Source organism: Argopecten irradians, chromosome 4, assembly GCF_041381155.1.
Source record: "Argopecten irradians isolate NY chromosome 4, Ai_NY, whole genome shotgun sequence".
Lineage (NCBI taxonomy): Eukaryota > Metazoa > Mollusca > Bivalvia > Pectinida > Pectinidae > Argopecten > Argopecten irradians.
Window position 1 is genome coordinate 14,574,906 of NC_091137.1, and position 20,643 is coordinate 14,595,548.

General features: G+C 33.7%; 1 protein-coding gene across 1 annotated transcript in view; it reads right to left on the minus strand.

Moving 5' to 3' along the window:
- The window catches only part of LOC138320701 (ETS translocation variant 1-like), a 57,485-nt gene that overhangs the window by 14,503 nt on the left and 22,339 nt on the right, over positions 1-20,643 (minus strand). Inside the window, exons 3-7 of the mRNA XM_069263868.1 lie at positions 18,894-18,984; positions 16,815-16,862; positions 13,924-13,998; positions 1,560-1,854; positions 869-1,098 (exon numbers count right to left, since the gene is read on the minus strand). Of these exons, the coding sequence (XP_069119969.1) occupies positions 869-1,098; positions 1,560-1,854; positions 13,924-13,998; positions 16,815-16,862; positions 18,894-18,984 (739 nt within the window). The remainder of the gene's footprint in view (positions 1-868; positions 1,099-1,559; positions 1,855-13,923; positions 13,999-16,814; positions 16,863-18,893; positions 18,985-20,643) is intronic.

Here is a 20,643-nt window from a genome sequence, read left to right on the forward strand (position 1 = left end):
AAATAAATATCCAAAGTGCATAAGCACCTGAAGATGTCAAGGTGAAGACACTGCAAAGAATAGGGAGAGAACAAAAAGGCGTACTTCTAAAACAATAAATGTGGCATTATCATTTAAAAACAGATTGCCGACAGAAATAATATCAGATATAGCTACATACGTGAACATACTGAAACAAGTTACATTTATCATAACATTGAATATTACAATATGAATTCCTTTATTAGGAGATAATGTAGCGTAATCTCTAAAAATATAATAAAGTTTGTTTATTTTATTACTATAGAATCTGAATATCAAACTTGAATAGTGTATGCAATGGAGCTATTGCATAGAATGCACGCCAAATTGAAGTGGATTATGATAAGAGTACACTTTGTTTTTGTTTTAGCTCCATAACATACATGTAGAAATCTATTACCCTACATCAGCCAATCAGAGGCAACGTTACAAAAGACGACGTCGTTATTATGCTATGAGATGATCGCACAGTGTTGTAAATAAATGTAAATGTTACTGCAAACAAGAATAAAAATGAATCCCAAATTTACAAAAATCTTAAAATATTTTAAAACATCTGCTGCTGATCTGTACTTTAGACAACATTTTTCCATTGACTTCATTAAGAAAAAAAGCAACCATATCAATTTGACTAAAAAAAAAATAAAAAAATACAAAAAAAAAAAAAAAAAAATTTGACTAAAAACTTTTGAAGTCCATTATGCATTTTATTCATAAAAATATAACACCGTGACATATTCCAGACTGTCGTTCGATCTCGCTAGTCATTCAAATCCTAAATTGCTGTAACTTCCATTAAACAAATATTTGATTTGGAGTTGTGTATTGATAATCAAAAGACACTCACCATTGTCAAATGACAGTTCCCTTGGCTCTTGTTTTATATGCATGGGAGGTGGCGGCACACAGGGGGTTTGTGGGTACCCATGATTCCTTGTTATGGAGGCCATGTCATAGCTGCGATCATGATGTTCTTGTTTAAAAAAATGGTGGGCATAAGATGAAGACACGAGGTGTGAGTAACCAGATTGAGGCTCCGAAGAAATGTAGCCTCGTTCTGGATCTGATCGGTGTAACCTGAAACATTAATTTGATTCAGTCGTAAAACTTTGTCTGAATTTTGTTTTATGATGTTCATAAACTAATTGTAGGCAACAAATATAACAAAATACATTTTTGTGATACAGTTGGATAAAAAGACAGTGAGGAAAACAACACAATATTTATATGTTAATTATAGGTATGAATGTAACTGAAAATAAGGAGTGGAAGAATCAGTCTAATAGTAATAGCATGTGATACCTTTAATTAATTGAAACTCTACATCTATGATACAGATATCTCTCAAATTATCCACTTTGACGTTCAACTCTTCTCTAAATTATTACTGATAGAAGCAATGAGAATTTGAGAATTCATTGGAGTATGACACAGGATGTTTACTGTCGCATACATTTAATTTTTAGTTGAAACATGTCAAAATTTCATTAAGCAAATGGCTGTATTTAGGAGAACAATATAGTAGAACAATGTTTTACCTGGAGGAGTGACTAAAATAGGTACAACTTGTATCTGTGGGTGGTGAAAAACACAAGGATTCTTTACTACACGAGCCTGATGAGGACAAGGTCGAACCGGACTCTTTCCCTGAGGTGGAAGAACACACCGACTCGGTGGGTGATGGGGTCTGTTCGTATGATCCATTGACAAAACTGCGCTCCCCGAACTCGAACTTTGACAGGGAAGGTTTGTGACAACATTGTGTATTAGAGGACTTGCAACAGCTTGTGTTGCCCGACTTGCTCTCTGGTTTCACTTTAAGGCATCCACTCACTGAAACAACAAATATCACGCACTTATAATGGAGTGTAGATTTTAATCAATCTAGTCACAAAATAAACCAATTTGTCTGGCTCGGTCATATTTTGTATCATACACAAATGTTAATTGTATCATACACTAATGTTAACAAATTGTTTTGCAGTGATTGACCTACATTTTGAAATGGATTATGGCATCATATCAGATAGATACTTGTAGATACTAGATAAGTGCTAACGTAAAATAAAATGCATGGCGTAAAATTTGACAAAATCATAATTTATATAAGATGTTTGTGGAAATCCATGTATAGATATAAGGCTCTAACGTAGATATTTCTCCCGATGGAAATCTATATTTTTCCCGATGGAAATCTAGATATTTCTCCCGATGAAAATCTAGATATTTCTCCTGATGAAAATCCATGTATAGATATAAGGCTCTAACTTAAATATTTCTCCTGATGGAAATCTATGTATAGATATAAGGCTCTAACTTAGATATTTCTCCTGATGGAAATCTATGTATAGATATAAGTCTCTAACTTAGATATTTCTCCTGATGGAAACCAATATAATTCTCCTGATAAAAATCCTTGTATAGATATAAGGCTCTAACTTAGGTAGTTCGCCCCTCTGCATATAAGATCATAAATCACCGCAATTAGCGAGAACTTGGATCACTATAACAACCGTCCATCATACGCTCCAATATTTAAAATGTCAAATTTGTCAACATTCATGACGTATTGGAGCTGCATACGGCCGCAAATGGATATCATATTATCTCAGTTAATCCCGCTCGGAGTGTCCGCACTGACACAGATAATCACGACTGTGCTTTACATCTTCAGTATGCCATCCATAAATTATACAATCCCCGACATCAACAAATCATAGCGGGGTTAAAGATACAAAACCGCTGTAGATGTCTGTGACGAATCTATTATTTTTCCAATATTACAGGATTTTAATATGCAAATAAAACTAGGCTTATGCTCAGATAGATTTTCAAACATTGTTCCTATGTAATGTAACCAAGCTTTTCAATTAAGTTTTCAGCACTTTTTATCACCAGCGCTGTCATACTAAACTATAATACAAACCTCGTTAATAAGAAATATTAATTTAGAAATTAATGACGTTAACATTGCGTCTTTAATTCTGGTCACTGGATAATGGTATTAAAGAACCTTCATTGCATGATCAGGACAATTTCAGTTTTTACACCATGTCACCAAATACAGCAATTTCTTATAATGAGTTGTCACGTATGACTGATGGGGATTAAACAAAAGTCCTTAACCACAAAATCGGGCTCATCACAGGCAGACTGTGATGGAAGGATCAGAAAAATGACTATGATGAAGAACTAAATGGGCTTTGAGCTTCGTTATTTTTGCTAAAGATTTAAACCGTTAAAATCTATCTTTCAAAATAAGGTAAGTGCAGATTTAGAATAAAACAAGTTTAAAATCTAAGTCAGACACTTTTTCTTAGTTTGGTATTTTTTTTTAAATTTGTTAATTAACATCACATGTCATTATTATTGTTAAATGAATTCATACTAGTAGGACGATTGCAAAAATGAAGGGGATCGCTCAGGAGTAAAATAAGGAATTGTTAGATATAAGCTATATCATTTAAGATTATAAGCTGCCCAAAAACAACCAATCACAACCATACTTTCACATGACCGCACATGCGCATATGTTAGGTGCATTGCCATGGTCACTAAAAGATTTTATTATTCCTGCGCGTACACTAATATGTTTAAAAATAATGGTCACTGCAAAGTTTGTACTTCTGATAGCCCTGACACAGTATCATATTTACAAATCAGGACCAATACGAAGCTTGTAATTACTAGAGCAACCTGGCGCACTACTATGTTTACATGGTACAAATCTTGCTCTCTTTCTGCCAAAGTTTCATCTGAAATGTTAAGTCTTCTAAATCACTTAACAGGTGGCCATCTGTATGTAATATGTTTTTATTTCTGCGTATTGTTTAAGTGTCATTCTGTTCTGATATAACAACAGACTATTCTTTATTTTCTTTCCTTTAGGCTTCCTGATATAAAGCAGATGAGGTAAAACAAAACGTTTCTGATACATTTCGATTGCAAAATAAGAACGATTGACTGAGGTGCTTAACGTCTTTGTTCCAGCTATAACCGAGTCTGGGACATAAAATTAGAACGGTAATGAATGAAATAACTAACTTTTTGTTGTGACTTGTGTATCAAAACGTATGGTTTTACAAGAAACCAGTTGTTAATAATTGTAGGAAGGTTCATATCTAAGTCCCTATCATCTGAGCCATTCTAAAAGCCTTTAGGCAGGGATGACTTTATCATATACTCTATTACAAATCAGTATAGATCATTATCACTAGATCAAGATCCTTAATGGTTGTATGTTCAGAACATTACTTTTGCTTTATAAATGTAACCACGAAATAGTGACTATTTTGTCTTGAAAAGTATCGATGATTTGTAAAAGATAAAACGCTGCATACACAGCCGTTAATATTGAACAACCTTCAGATCATTACTTCGATTTACTAATCAATGACACATAACAACTCCAATTACCACCTGAAGATGGCCAATTTGTCCTCATTGTCAGTAATTAATTCAATTAAAATCCCTATCTCATGCATTTAATATGCGTGATTTTTTCCTCTTTATACCGATACTTGCTCTGGCTGGCTATTATTTACAATTACTAGCATTAGAGACACGCTAACGTGGATGTACAAACCGCTCCTGTCTATGTTTTCAGGGTATTTACTGAAGATGGCATCTCATGATTGTCATAAAATATCACTTGATGCGACCAGATATCGTAACCCCAAGGGATCACAGTCACAGCTCTAATTCTCACAGGATTTATAAAATTATGGTAAGGGAATGTTGGGTCTCAGAAGGGGTGAATCTCCTAATTTGCAAATCAAGGACGAGGCTTTTTTGGTCTCGGACAACTTATGTTCACAATAGACCGAAAGGTCTCGGAAAACTAATGTTCACAATAAACCCAAAGGTCTTGGAAAACTTATGCGCACAATAGATCGAAATGTCTTGGAAAAATGATGCGCACATTAGATCCAAAGGTCTCGGACAGCTCATTTCCACAATAGACCGAAGGTCTCAGACAACTTCTGTCCACAATGGATCGAAAGGTCTCGGAAAACTTATGCTCATAATAGACTGAAAGGCTTTGTACAATTTATGTGCACAATAGATCGAAATGCCTCAGACAAATCATGTCCAAAATAGACCGAAAGGTCTCAGATAACTTATATCTACAATAGACCGTAGGTCTCGGACAACTTCTTTCCACAATAGATCGAAAGGTTTCGGACAACTCATGTCCACAATAGACCGAAAGTCTCGGACAACTTCTGTCCACAATGGATCGAAAGGTCTCGGAAAACTTATGCTCATAATAGACTGAAAGGCTTTGTACAATTTATGTGCACAATAGATCGAAATGCCTCAGACAAATCATGTCCAAAATAGACCGAAAGGTCTCAGATAACTTATATCTACAATAGACCGTAGGTCTCGGACAACTTCTTTCCACAATAGATCGAAAGGTTTCGGACAACTCATGTCCACAATAGACCGAAAGTCTCGGACAACTTCTGCCCACAATAGATCGAAAGGTCTCCGAGAACTTCTGCCTAAAATAAATCGAAAGGTCTCGGACAACTTCTGCCCACAATAGACGGAAAGTTCTCGGACAACTCATGTCAACAACAGGTTGAAGGTCTTGGACAACTTATGCCAACAATAGACAGAAAGTTCTCGGACTACTTCTGCGATCCATAGATCGAAAGGTCTCGGACAACTTCTGCCCACAATAGACAGAAAGTTCTCGGACAACTTCTGCCATCCATAGATCGAAAGGTCTCGGCCAACTTCTGTCCACAATAGATCGAAAGGTCTCGGAAAACTCATAACCAAAATAAACGGGTAGCTCTCGAAAAATTCATTCCAATTCTAGTAACATAATCATAATAGTCAAAATCCCGACCATTTCAACAAGCTTACAGTAAGTGTTGCAAGCAACACACGTCCCCTGCCGTCAATAATATTTTTCTAATAAAATATAAGTTATTATTGCTTAGTTGTGCTATCGTTATATGCAGTTTGAACAAATTCTGTCTCCAATTATCGTCCGGAAACGAAACTTTACAAAACAAAATATTTTTAGTATCAGTGACCTTTTGACCCCAAATTCAATTTCAAGCTATGTTTCCTCCTTCTCTTCTTTACCATTGTTTGAAGTTTAAACAATTCTATTGATATTTTCTCAAGTTATCATTCGGAAACTAAAATTTGTGAAACAATCTATTTTTAGTAACAGTGACCTTTATAGTTGACCTTTTGACCTCAATTTAATCCCAAGCTGTATTTTCTCATATGCTACGATTGTGTGAAGTTTCATCAAAATCTGTTGATTTTTTTCTTAAGTTATCGTCTGGTAACGAAATCCGGACAATACAAATATCAATATCACTGTTTCCATAGTACAGCAATATTTTGTAAATACAGGCTAGGTGTCGTACCATAGTCATTTAAGAACAATTTGACGAATCATAAAAATTCAATAACGAATACAAGCTTTAAAATGTCAGTATTTTGGGTGACTGGTCACCAGTAAAATATTGCCTTGAGAATTCAGTTCTGATATTGAAGTTACAAAGGTGTGGAATGTAAATGCGAGGCTAATGACTGGTAGGCGACAATGATGCACAACAGTATAACATATTCAATTACAATATATAATTGGTCCACGCTTGCCTAGCAGACTCACGGAAACCAATATCACTTTTTCTCCAATCTTCTGTATTTAATGACACTATTGTCTTATGGCATAGCCGCATCATCCTCGATGATAGCGCTGAGAGAATATGAGAGGCGTTGTGTGTGGTGCCGTTTTTCGACTAAACCATGGTAGAAAGGCGCTGTCGTGAAATGCACAGATCTGACTTCGCTATAAATAATTCAGCGGCCGTGTTGATAACATGTAAATCAGTGGACAAATCAGAGAGAACGATGCCTAGCACTACATCTGATCCTACAGCCGATGGCGACCAAGACGAGTTTGCGAGTCTTATTGTTCAATTAGTATGGCACCCCCTGGGAGAGACAAGATGCTAGTTTCGTCCCAGTGATGATCACAGAGCTTGAGGCAGGTGGATTTATGTTAGCTAAGAATTGTCATGTTGATGATGCTGATTCCAACTATAATTGATGATAGAATAGTCTTGGGTTTAACACAAGTCAAACGTACGGCACACACCACGAGAGAATCATCGTGGCATTTCAATGCCGTGCCGCTTGTACCAAAGATCGTCATTGCATTGTTACTATAGGAACACTTATGCGTCAACGGCTAGAAGCTCTAGCTGACGTTCCAATCCGAATCTAGTCATTAGAGTAGTCGTCGACTCTAGATTTTTTATCCACAAAGTGGGTTGTCTTTGACAAGGACAAGAGCTTATTACACTGTTGGGTGGAAAAGAGAAGAATTATCAGTCTGTCAAGTGTTGGTGGATTCTCTTTGCCCTTCTGTAAAAGCTGCGACGATGCCCCGACAGGGTTATCTACATGGTAACAACGTCAGTAGTTGTATTGAGGTTCGTAATGTATAACAGATTCTGATTAGAAAATTTATTTACTAAACACAATGGGGTAATCATTGTTTAAACAAAAAAAAACTGAAGTAGCGGCCTATACTATCTATTCTAAGTAACAGTTAAATAATAAAGGTATAGATAGCAAAAATAAAACAAATGATTCTAAAAGATATTGAAGATGAAATCATATTAAACGATGGTATAATTCATCCAATAAAAATATAATATGATATCTAACGCTATAGATAATCTGTCCAAATCATAGAGCCACGATAATTCAAAGGCTAAATAGCTTTAAATATTTGATTCAATATTTGATATTTAGATAAACGATGTACAATTCCATTTAGAATCGTCGAATACTCAGCTACGCGTACAGTAGTAATTACACAGAATTATATATATGTTTACCGCTCAACAATGGCGTTGGTTGATAAATGGACGTAGTGGTATATTTTTATATTTAGTTACATGATTCATACAGATATCTCGACACAACCCAGAAATAGATCAAACACAAACATGATAAATGTACATTTTATTCAAACTTCTGTCTAATGCTAGTGTTAAGAAATATCAGTCATCTTTTCTCTGAACTTTTCCGGAAACTATAAAAATGCTGGGTCTTTGATTCTGATTTTATCGATGAATGCAAATCGAGACACCTTACACCCAGGTTTGGAAGGCCGATGGATCAAAGAACAGGTATACCTTATCTTTCTCCAATCACTAGCTGTCAATAGGTCGCTGGTCTTTTACATTCTAGGTTAGTCATAACATTTTGTCTCACCTGTTCACAAAGTCATTAAGTTAGATTTTACCTTCACATGTGTTAGTTCTATTATGTTTCCCATGTACAAGCTGGAGTGACGAAGTCATGCCAGTTGCATTCCCATTCGTCTTTACAGAAATAATTAATGGTGAATATTTATATCAATGGACGTGGCTTCACAGTTGAAGGGAGGACGCTTTCAGCCTTTACTGGAGGATGTCAAAAGCCTTCAATGTTGAAGGGGATGTCATAAGCCTTTACTTTTGAAGGGGGGTGTCATAAACCTTTACTGTTGAAGGGGTGGTGGCATAAGCCTTTGATTTTGAAAGAAAGGATGTATTCATCCTTTGCTGTTGAAGGGGTCCTATAAACCTTTAATGTTGAAGGATGGATGTAATAAAATTTAGCTCTTACTGTTGAAGGGAGTCCTATAAACCTTTAACGTTAAAGGATGGATGTGATAAGATAAGATTTAGTTCTTACTGTTGAAGGGGTCCTATAAACCTTTAATGTTGAAGGATGGATGTAATAAGATTTAGCTCTTACTGTTGAAGGGGGTCCTATAAACCTTTAACGTTGAAGGATGGATGTGATAAGATTTAGCTCTTACTGTTGAAGGGGTCCTATAAACCTTTAATGTTGAAGGATGGATGTAATAAGATTTAGCTCTTACTGTTGAAGGGGGTCCTATAAACCTTTAACGTTGAAGGATGGATGTGATAAGATTTAGCTCTTACTGTTGAAGGGGTCCTATAAACCTTTAATGTTGAAGGATGGATGTGATAAGATTTAGCTCTTACTGTTGAAGGGGGTCCTATAAACCTTTAATGTTGAAGGATGGATGTGATAAGATTTAGCTCTTACTGTTGAAGGGGGTCCTATAAACCTTTAATGTTGAAGGATGGATGTGATAAGATTTAGCTCTTACTGTTGAAGGGGGTCCTATAAACCTTTAATGTTGAAGGATGGATGTAATAAGATTTAGCTCTTACTGTTGAAGGGGGATGCCTTTAACAAATCCAGCTTAGTTCTAGTGTTTTTACAGATTGTCATGTAACATCGCCTTACAATAAAAACTCAATTTATCTACCTATCCAGTATCAGAGTGAAGAATTGTTAGGTTATTTAGGAATCGAAGATAAACATGTTATCAAATATCAACATCTTGGAAAATAAAAAAACTTAAAAATACCCTCTCACAAAAAAACCAGCATCCGTTTATCATTTTATATCATCATTTCATTTTAATTCATCAAGGTTTTTATTTTTGTATTATAAAAACCTGATGTTATTACATTGATAAAAGAGAAGTTCGATTAAGTAAATGTACAAAAAAAAAAGAAATAGATAAAATAAATAGAAAAATGAATAAGCAAAATTGTTTTTTTCTTGATGAAACGTTTCTTTTGTGTAAGTTAGATATAAAAGCAATGCATATCAAACAGAATGAAGAGATATTCCATTTGTGGTATGACCAGCAGAGTTGCACATTATTAGGTATACTTTACTACACTGGCACCACACCTATGATAGATATGTCACACAGGAATCTACAACCTATATATTGTGTATGTAAGGGCCCTACTGACAGGTGCCCTGCCCCCTCGTCCTACTCTCCTCCCGACCCCCAGTAAGTAATACAGGCCTTATGTTGTACCGTTCTAGTCCCAGACCGGGCTGGTGGTATTTCATTCACAACCCAGATGGCCTAATTAAGGGAACCTGTTAGGTTGGGGGGAGGTATATGATGTTATGGTACTTACAGAGGTTAAAGGTTACTGCTGTAGCAGGTGCTCGTCACAGGTATGTTCTATTACTAACACAGTCGGGAGTAATAAAACAATAGTTTGTTATCACTAGTGAAATTAAATCATCTGTTAATTCATCACGATATGTAAACAGTACAACTAAAGCAGCAGGCTTATTAACAAAAAAGAGCACCCCGAAAGCCTTAATTATTTTCTTAAAACGATTTTACCATATTCCACATATTGCATTTATATCTATGATTTATCCCCTTATTCAATCTTAGTTCCATTCCAGGATGTACGATCTATTTTACTATGCATACATTGTATTTCATTAACCTACCGATATTGATTATATCTTAAGTATATATGCTTACAGCAATAACATTATATATTTTTTACTATTTAACCTGATCAGCCATAAAATGGGCATGTATTAATTATATTTAAATTTGATTTCTCAGATCCCAAAAATGAGATCAAGCGATAAGTATCTTTTCTTTAACTTAGTCTACATAATTATCAATTAAAGTTATATGTGCCGTATTTTTTTCATACTCACGAATCAAGATAAGCTTTTAATATGTTATTCATCACCAAAAATTACCAACTTTTTGAAAATTACAGTGCTTTCAATGCATAGGTTTTAATTTTGCATGTACAAATAAGAGCTGAAAATGATTTTTGGCAGTACTGCCAAAAATCATTTATTTACATCAATAGTGAAGTGAAATGAGTACATACGGTGAGACCATGAAGCCAAATTGTGGTCTACAATTTCACATTTTCACAATGTTTTTTTAGTAATTATAAAGTTACCTTTGCAGGTATGTTTTCATTTAAACATATTTAAGGCATAAAAACAACAATTTTCCGTACAAAATTTCTGTGTTATAACTAACGTTTATAAGTCATCTGAAGCCATTTGAATGGTTTTTACAGTTTTATTCATCAAACCTTATGGTTTTTAATAAATTAATGATGAAAAAATTATCGCCCAGTTACGCCACATATAACTTTGATGTCTCGATACAATACTCATTCAATGTGTCATTAATTCTACCAATTTAACAAATTTAATTATCATTTGTTCACCTATTGAAATCGTGGTACATTAAGGCAGTAATTCTTGGTTTTTAACAAATGCAATCTTACAATGATACAAAGTACTTTATGATTGTTTTTTTCTGCTGTTTCATTTGCACTACTGACTATAAAAGACATATTTCAGGCATGATAAGATAAAAGCCACGACAAGGCGGTGGGCGTTAAGGTGAACAGAGAAACACATGACACGTAATAATCCTTATCTCCGGAATTGTTTGTTTGTTTGTAACGCCACACACGTACACACAGACATAAATAATTCAACCTTAGGAAATTTCCTTGAAAATTGGAATCTCTTTTCTTTTAAAGAAGTTCACTATAAAGAGAGGGTGTGTGAGTATTATGGGATGGTGGCGTATCGACGCGGCTTTGTGTCTCTTCAGAGTAGACGAACACACTGTCCATATGTAGAGATGACGCAGTAGTAGCCAAAACTAATGCCAACTGGGTCATTTATATCATTATGAGCGCCGTATCATAACACAGGCAGCTCACTGTTGTAAATTCTAATAACTCCCATCAAAACCTAGCACAGTCTTACAAAGACAAATTACGTAATTCGTGGAAAATTTAGTTTATTTTCAGCCCTAAGTATTTATTTATAAAGCCAGATGCAGCATACAGGTCTGTTGGAATAGTGCGTCTGTGACTTGCTATTAAGTAAATTTCCAAAATACACCCCCTCCCACAGATTGTTTCTGAACATCATGTACCGTGTCATCTGTTCGCAATGCAGAACATTCCTACATCACATGCTCACAATTTTAGCCAACCATGTCACAGCGTTTTAGACAAAAGGAAAGGAAATTTTCCACAACTGTTTTTATCAAATCATCCACAAACTTGTGTGCAAAGTTGTGAATTACAAGCGGTGTATGGAAGTCTGTATATTATATTTTATACTAACGAGGAAAACCCGAGGCAGGGCACAGGTGTTTAGGGGAGAACACTTGAATCGAGTCATGGGAACAAGTCTTCAAACATTCATAAGATGATTTTATCCCGTTAAGTTCCAATAAAGAACAATTATCTCCGGTCTATAATGGGGGTGTAACGTCTCAATATATAAATAAAGCTACAATATGGATGTCTTCTTTTTATCAATATTAATACTTTATATATCAAAATAGTGCCAACATTTTTGTATCATGAACTTTATGATGGAAAAACCCACCATTCATTCTTAATAGTTCAATTGGTAACTAAAAATCAGAATAATGAATGAGGTCAAGAAATCAATTTGATACAACAATGTAGTTAAAATGGTATACAGAATAAAAAAAATAAGAAAAATATAGGAACTTATATACTTGTAGAATCTTTAAAAATGCTTCATCGCCGACAGAGCATATTGGTATACATTTGAACTAAAATCGGTGTTTACTCATGTATGTCTGATCAACACAATATAATATGAAAATAATTTTCGTTTTGGTGGATGCGCAAGCAGTATATCATTCCATAAAGGGCAATGTGCCATGGACTTTTTAATTCGGGTCGTAATTAATTGATTTTAATATATTTATAAACAAAGTAAACGATATTTAAACTGCGTTCTATTTTATTTGCAGAAATCTGAAAAATCTTAATCTGTTGAATGTTCTCAATCCCCATTATACGCACTGATTTCTACTAATTCCCACATAATCTTTAACTTTTCATATGAAATCAATGAAAAAATAGATATTGGCTATTCAGTATTTCTTGGCTTGGTGTAAAATGACCTAATGCGGTCCAACTTATAGCATTATAATATCGCTTATATATTGTAGCGATTTCATATCTAAAATATTTCCATAGACCCTTTAGACTGAAATTTGATAAAAAGATCCTTGATCTTTTAGAATTTGACCTTATTATGTTATTCTATAAACAAAGACATTTAAGTTCAGCAAAAAAACATTCCATTCAATTATAACTTTTGTAGAAAATATCTATCGCCAAAGTAGTAAATATATAGACATATGACCATCTTATTATGGTACGCCCACATTTTCAGGTCTGCTGTATTTAAAAGAGTGGAATTACTACCAAAGATGCTCAACATCTCCTATAGCAGATTTTATGGGACAGACTGTAGGCACATGGATGATTTATACAATAGACAATGACTAGTTACCGAGTATAGAATCAAGTATGCGAATGTTAGGGTTATCATAAAAAATATAGCATTTACATTGCCGCATATTCGGCTCATATGCATAATGTAACGTCATTTTCCAAAAGAACGTGAACATGGAATGATTTTTTTAATGTAATTTTGTCATACGTTACAAAAACTCATTTAAGGACCACTATGACGTGACTCAAAATGGCTGGATAATATGTATTTTATGAAACAAAATCAATATACAGTGTATAATTAAATATACCAAAAACTGTTCAAAATTGTTTCCTAAAAAGGCCGAACATTTTGATTTACAGATGTTATTGTTTATACGTGGTTTTAAGAAACCTTGATAATATGAATAATTCAACAGTTGTAGTCAGAGCTAGGACACTGTTCCGTAGATCAAGAAACACGCTTAGACTTCAATTTTTGCTCAGCCAATCAAACTCTTTGTAACATATTGTCAAAATCTAGCAAAATCTAAAAAGGCTCTATACATATTGGGCCTGGGTTCTTTTTTCTAGTTTGATTCTGATAAATAATATACCCTTTAATAGTTCAGGGAGAAGTAACTTTTCATCTAAAACGTATGTTGTTATTAAGTGGCAGACGGAGAATATGTGGTCATCCAAAAGGAAGACGAAAAGAGACGAGAGCAGTTAAAAAACATTGGGAACGTGTAAAAAAAAAACTTACCCCCATTTAAGGAAGATTTGGCTGTTGTCGTGTAGCCGGGCACAAACTGTTCTCGCTCTTGGTCCGAGTGACTAGCTGTAACGATAAGGCTAAATTAGCTATCACGTGTAACATGCACTGTAGAAACAAATTTACAACACCAACATTTCTGTGTTGAATGTTTCATTCAACTACTTCAGATTCATTTCAATCAAATTTAGTCATACACTGTCCATCCCACAAACTTCCACATCAACTTCAATTTCAACCTTTCCATATTTTATTTTAGCATTAATATTTATAAATACTTCATCATTGCATTACATGTCGACATACAAAATGAAAAATCGCAATCATGTTAAATTTTAGTTACACTGCAGAAATTTTATCAACATCCATTGTTCAACTTCAACAAATGCATGTTTAATTTCCAAAGTAAAAACTTATTTGCAGATTTTGATCTTAAATTGGTGATATATATAACTAATATATATTTGCTTTATCAATTAAACTTGATTGTACATTTCATGACAATAATACATTCCTATCATTTATCAAGCAAAGGCAACATTGCACTTAAGACCATCATTCCATCCTTTTAATTCCACACTACAAAAGGTTGAAACATTGAATAGATAATAATTTGTACAGACCATATCTTGATATTGATTTACCTGAATATACAAGTTACTGCTAACTATTAAACTTTTAACCTAAATGTTGATAATTCCAATTCATCTTCACCTTTATTTGGTTCAATGGCCAACTATGATGCTAATCAAATTGATTCTCTCACTTGACCATTTGTTCACTTTATTATTATTTGAACCTGAGTAATAGGGTTGTGATCTATTTGTTGGTGGTCGTCACATTTACACAACAATTGTTCCCCCGGCAACCAACCATCAATTCAGTGAAACGAGGCATGCTGAAACTACAGCGTCAGTTAGACATTGTCATTAGCCCTGAATCAGCCGAGCGACAGAGAAAATGGCTGAATCTATAATGAAAAAGGGCCGGTGTTACCATGACCACAAAGCACAAACAATGCCAGCTGGAGAATGGTTCCACATAACATTGGTAATACCGTACTCTGGTATTATTTATCATTTAAACACATAAAAACTGCAAAGTTAAGGATATGGTCAGGTCGGTAGAACAATACCAGAGGCCGTCAATATTCCTTTGTAATCCTTTATATTTTACTACTTTTCCGTATTTTGTATTGGTTTCAGTATAGACTCTTTCGTAACACATATGTAGATTTTCATTTTTTACTTAATCACGGAGTATTGTGACATATATGTTAGAATAAATACACCTTACCAAAACACGCCATATTACAATGCAATCAGATTTTTCTTTGCTTTCCTTCAAAGATCTTATTGTAGTAAACAATTTAAAATTCAAATCAGTCTAATTATGAACTTTGACTGGGAAATAATAAGTTGATCATGACTACATTAAAACCTTGTACACCATTGAATCTAAAATGCATATGGGATGTTAGACTATTCTTTTGTACCATATTTTTGTTTTCATTTTTATACTTTTATACAATTGAATAGTCTTTGTACACTTGACATTTCAGGCCAGTATAAAGACACGCCGGGCTAACTACAGGTCAAACCAGTTGCCCGCGCCACAGTCCTAAGAGAAAGTGATGACCCCAGCACTGGACCCCAGTCTCCCTGGATTAGACTCCCATGATGCACCGTAATGAAGACTAAACGCCTCACGGAGCAGGTCTATTGTGAGATAGTATTCTCTCTGTATCAAAGATATTCCCTTCCACTGTCTAGCATGCTCAGACTCATTGGCAATGTTTTTGATGTAGACTATCTTCAATTTCAATTAAGTCTCTTCGTCGTTTGTTTTGATTTTCCTTTAAATAAATTTAATGACAGGAAAAAGTTTATTTGTCTCCGTAAAGTGTTATTCTTGTTTTACTATAATGGGGATAAATGTCGAAGATAAAGTATTATATTGATTGGTGCCTTTTAAATTCTTTGTTTCGTGGTAGCGTGACAGGTCGACTTTGATATTACATATGTCTTCCCTTATATCATAAAAGTTATATCATTTGATTAAAGAAGCATATCACAAACCAGTGTATAATATATAGATGATTGGGACACACATCGTAAGTCGTGTGAAGCCAAAATCTGCAAACGTAGGACAATGACATTGTCATTGCAAACGATGTAGCTACACAATACCTAGGTCATGTGACAGTGGCGTGGTCACACAATAGTTTAGGTCATGTGACAGTTGCGGGGTCACACAAACGTTACGGTCATGTGACAGTTACGGGGTCACACAATAGCTTAGTTCAGGTGACGTCAGTGTCTATAGAACATGCTAATGATTGGCTGTGAAGATGATTAAAGATGATTTACGCTTAACTTCAATTAATGATTTAGTGGGAAGAGTAAATTTGTTGTAATTCATCATAATTGATCAGGGCATAGTAGGTTTCATTTTAATTCCACATTGTTGGCTATGATAATAAAGATAGAACCTTTCGTAAATAAATAACATTATGATCAAGCATACAAATAGATTTAGACTTTGATACATATAAATATAAAAAATAAGATATAATTGTATTTAAAAAATACCTTTCAACTAAATGCAACACTTTATTTCTATTTAATCCAATTAAGGGGAACAATTTATCATATATGACTAGACCATCTCGAGATAGCAATTATGAATTTTTCCACAAGAAAGAAGCGGATGGTATATTTAGGGGTTACAAAAATAAACATTTTTGTGATATGTGTAAAATGTGAGTCAATGCTTCTTCCTTGTCATACCGGAAAAAAACTCCAAAAATAGATGAAAGTATCATCACATCAATGTATATGTCATAATGATAAAAAGTTGTCTATAAATAATTCTTTACTTACCCTCCGCTAACCACGCTTCTTGCATCTGGCTTAAGTCTTGGAACAGTTCTGAAAATAGCAACAAATCAAAACTTCAGAAAATTATTTTAGACATAATTCGATTTTTATCAAACAAAAAGTTGAAACAAATATCAGTTTATTACGCTTTATTTTGTTTTTGTAAGCTAAGCAAGTTTTGGACTCTCCGTGCAACATTCGAAAAGTGATTTCCATCAAAGTTTTTTTTATTCAACATACAAAATAAATGAATAATGTTACAATTTCTAACGAGAAAAAAAGAAAAAGAAAATCATTATTGGTATTCTTTGTATTTCCGATATCCTCATAACCATAAGATATTATTTGAATTGCTCCCATCTTTATATTTTTATCATAAATGTGTCATTAATATTGTTTAATATTGTATAGTTGTCTAATACCCTGTATAGTTTGCCTTACATTCTTTGTAACTGCTGATATCGACCCGTTACTGGTTTTTGTGTTTGTTATGCAGCGCGAGTTCCAAAGTCCCAGACATGCATCAAAACATGTACAAGATTACCATACTTCTGCGGGCGACTGGCCTTGCCCCGCAGTAGGGGACTGTCACATGGAATATATACTGTCAAGATTGTCACCCCAGGGCAAAGGGAATCGCATCAGAATAAAGTTACTACATGTGTAACTCAGGATGTACTTTTCAGATCGTACATATTTCAATTCTACAACCAAATATCGCATAACGACAGCTTTCTCAGTGATGATGGTATTTGCACAAAAAATATAGGGTAACTGGCAAATGATTTTGAGAGAGAAAACTAACTGATGAGAACAGGGGTTGGAGTATAATGCGATTTGTTTTTAGTTTTCAATAGTATTTGTGTGAATCAGATTTGGTTATTTCAGACTTCGAGAATACAATTGTATTAGGCAATTGGAACTTTCGATACATATGGTTGATATTAAGGTTACGATATCCAAAAAGGTTCATCTCGTGTAATCACGTGTTATTTGTTAAGGAGAAACATTTTGTGAAATCAAGTAACTTTTCATAGTGTTTCTTCCAGTAGTAAAGTCAATTGTTTCATTATATAGAAAATGAATATTGATTTCATACGCATTGGTAATTATGATATACAATTTATAAGAGATGTATCATTGTTCAATCCTGGCAAAACAAAAGAATGTAAAATATCATTAGACGTATTGCTTGCATCAAAAATCTAAATGCTTATAGCACGATATTTATAATCTCTCTAAGCAATTAAAAAAACATTAAAACAAAAACATATTTAATATTTTAAAATTTATAAAATTTTAATATTTAAATTCAAAATTTAAGACCATTAAATTACTTAAAACTATGTATACAAATTGCACTTACGAAGTAAAACGAGGTCATCAGATTTAACATTCAAAAAATAATTAACATGCACGATGTACACTTAAGCTTTTGTAAGGGTGATCGCAAATGCCGCTTCATATGTTTTACTAGAAAATAAAAGAATATTGGTTTAGATTTTGGATGTAAAGGTGATCGATATATCTATCTTAATGCATCTTGCCTATATAGAATCGCCTTTTTAAATATATAAAACGATAAATAACGTTAAGCATATATGTGAATGATCCTTGAAGTTATATTTATAATTCTCAGTAATGAAAACTTCCTTTACATTTAGCAGTCGACATCATTCACCATTAAGGTCTTGTAGAGTGGTGTCTTCTTCGGATTTGGAATAATACATTTAGAACTGTTTCTAATTTTATATCTAATAACATGACACTATAAGTATGAAAGTATAGCGGGTATTTCGACTGTACGAACAATATCAATATGTATGTTTATAGATATTATTGGTAGAAAAAAACTCGTATATAATGGGATGCTTGTTTTGTTTGCGCCAAAATCGACGAATTAGACTTGGTTGTAATTCAGCTTCCAGTCTTTTGATAAAATTGTAAGACTTCTAGAATCCAATATAAAAAATGCCATTTTTGTTTTGTGTCCACGTTATATCTTTTTGGTTCTAATTTATAATTTTCGAAACATTCGGACATTTTGTGTTTGTTATCTGAGATAATAATCGATATACTAACCTTCGGACACCTGGACCAGTTCCGTGGTCTTCACTTTTAGTTTTCCACTTTGTATGTACTCCGCTTGGTCTATTTTCTGGTGTCCCTCTTGCTAAAAACAAAACAATACTAAATTGTTTACTATCATAATTTGTATGTAACCTTTTATTACACTTGGTTCTTCCACTTCTTAACTTTTGATGTCACATTAATATAGGTATAAGTCATATAAAGGTCCGATATCTATTAGTAATCTATTAACTCCTCCTTAAAGTCAGTCACACCCAATATTTCTTTGACATATAAAAATGACACAGATTTGTATGATAATAGCTTCAAATCAGTGATGACTTTGCAATAGAGCCATATTATTGACCAAGCAATATTTTCCCCATTAAAAAACATTTTCATATTCGATTTTGTCTGTAAACGACAATTCTTTTACACAAATGACTAAGCCCAACATACTTGTTAGACTCAACACAATCTATATATTATGAAGTATCAAATATGTGGAAGAAATTTTCCTAAATTAGTCAAGTTTTCATGATAATTTTTTGTAACTTTATCATTACAATTTTAGTTTTCTTACAGTTTGACGGAACAAATTCTGCTCAATCTTGAAATTCTGCTCAATCTTGCAAGTGGCAAGATCTTTCATTGTGTCCTTTTTTTCGATACCAAAAATGGCTACTTTTAAAAATTGAACATTGATTTCAAAGAAACGCATTTTCATTTAACGCTAATGATTAATTTGAAAACAGACTTGCTAGTATCAATTTCAATATAATGGAATCAATTTCCCTCCAACAAGTACACAATGGTAGTGGATTTGGACCTTATTTAAAACACATAATTCTAATATAAACTAAAACTTGACATCTCCAAACAAAGAACTTCATTACGCGAATTTACTCATTCAATTCGTATTTTTTTTTCTTTGCTTAATTGTTTACAAAATTTGAAAAGCTGAATAGTATTAGATTTTATGGAAAGTTTTGTAAACAGTTCAGATATTGGAAACTTTTAAAAACTGCATGAAAATTTCATTGCATTATAAGCATACATACGCTCTCGGTAAGTTGGTCGGCGTCTATAGCGCGCTTTCTCTGCGAATCCCGCGGTGGCAAAGACAAAGAAACTTTTTTGGAATGAGTAATATTCCCCGCAGTGACGTATTCTACTTTCCATGACGTAATCCGGTTGTATGCCAAGAAACGGGATGTCAATCAAACGTGGAATATCACTAGCCCCGCCTTCTCTGCGGATCATTAAGCTTTTACATCGGATGTAGAACAAAAATTTGGTTAAAATCAGAAAGTCTTGATCTGACAGTTTGATAATTTACATGAAATTTAAATTATAAACAGACCAGGCAAATATGTTCTAAATAGGTCAATTGATGGATACCGCCTTTTTTCAAATATTCAAATATCTTTCTGCATACCAAAAATATTAATTTAAAAGTGGCGTATATTTTTCATAATGTAGAACAATGAAAATATCTCCAACGAAATCCGAGATTCGTAAATCGTTGCAAAAAAAATTCGATTAATAGAACTTATTTGAAACCGCGTGTATCCATGTGGAAGCCTATGTAAATATTCCTGATATTTTCTTTGTATCTTGCTCTCTTGTTAAAGGTAAGTGGCATGTTGATAATATGTTTTTGTTCTACACATTTTGTATCTAAGTTATATATACAAAGCATATAGTGAAGGTGAACTACGCATTCAAAACCAATATGCTTGAACGGCATTAAATGTCAAAG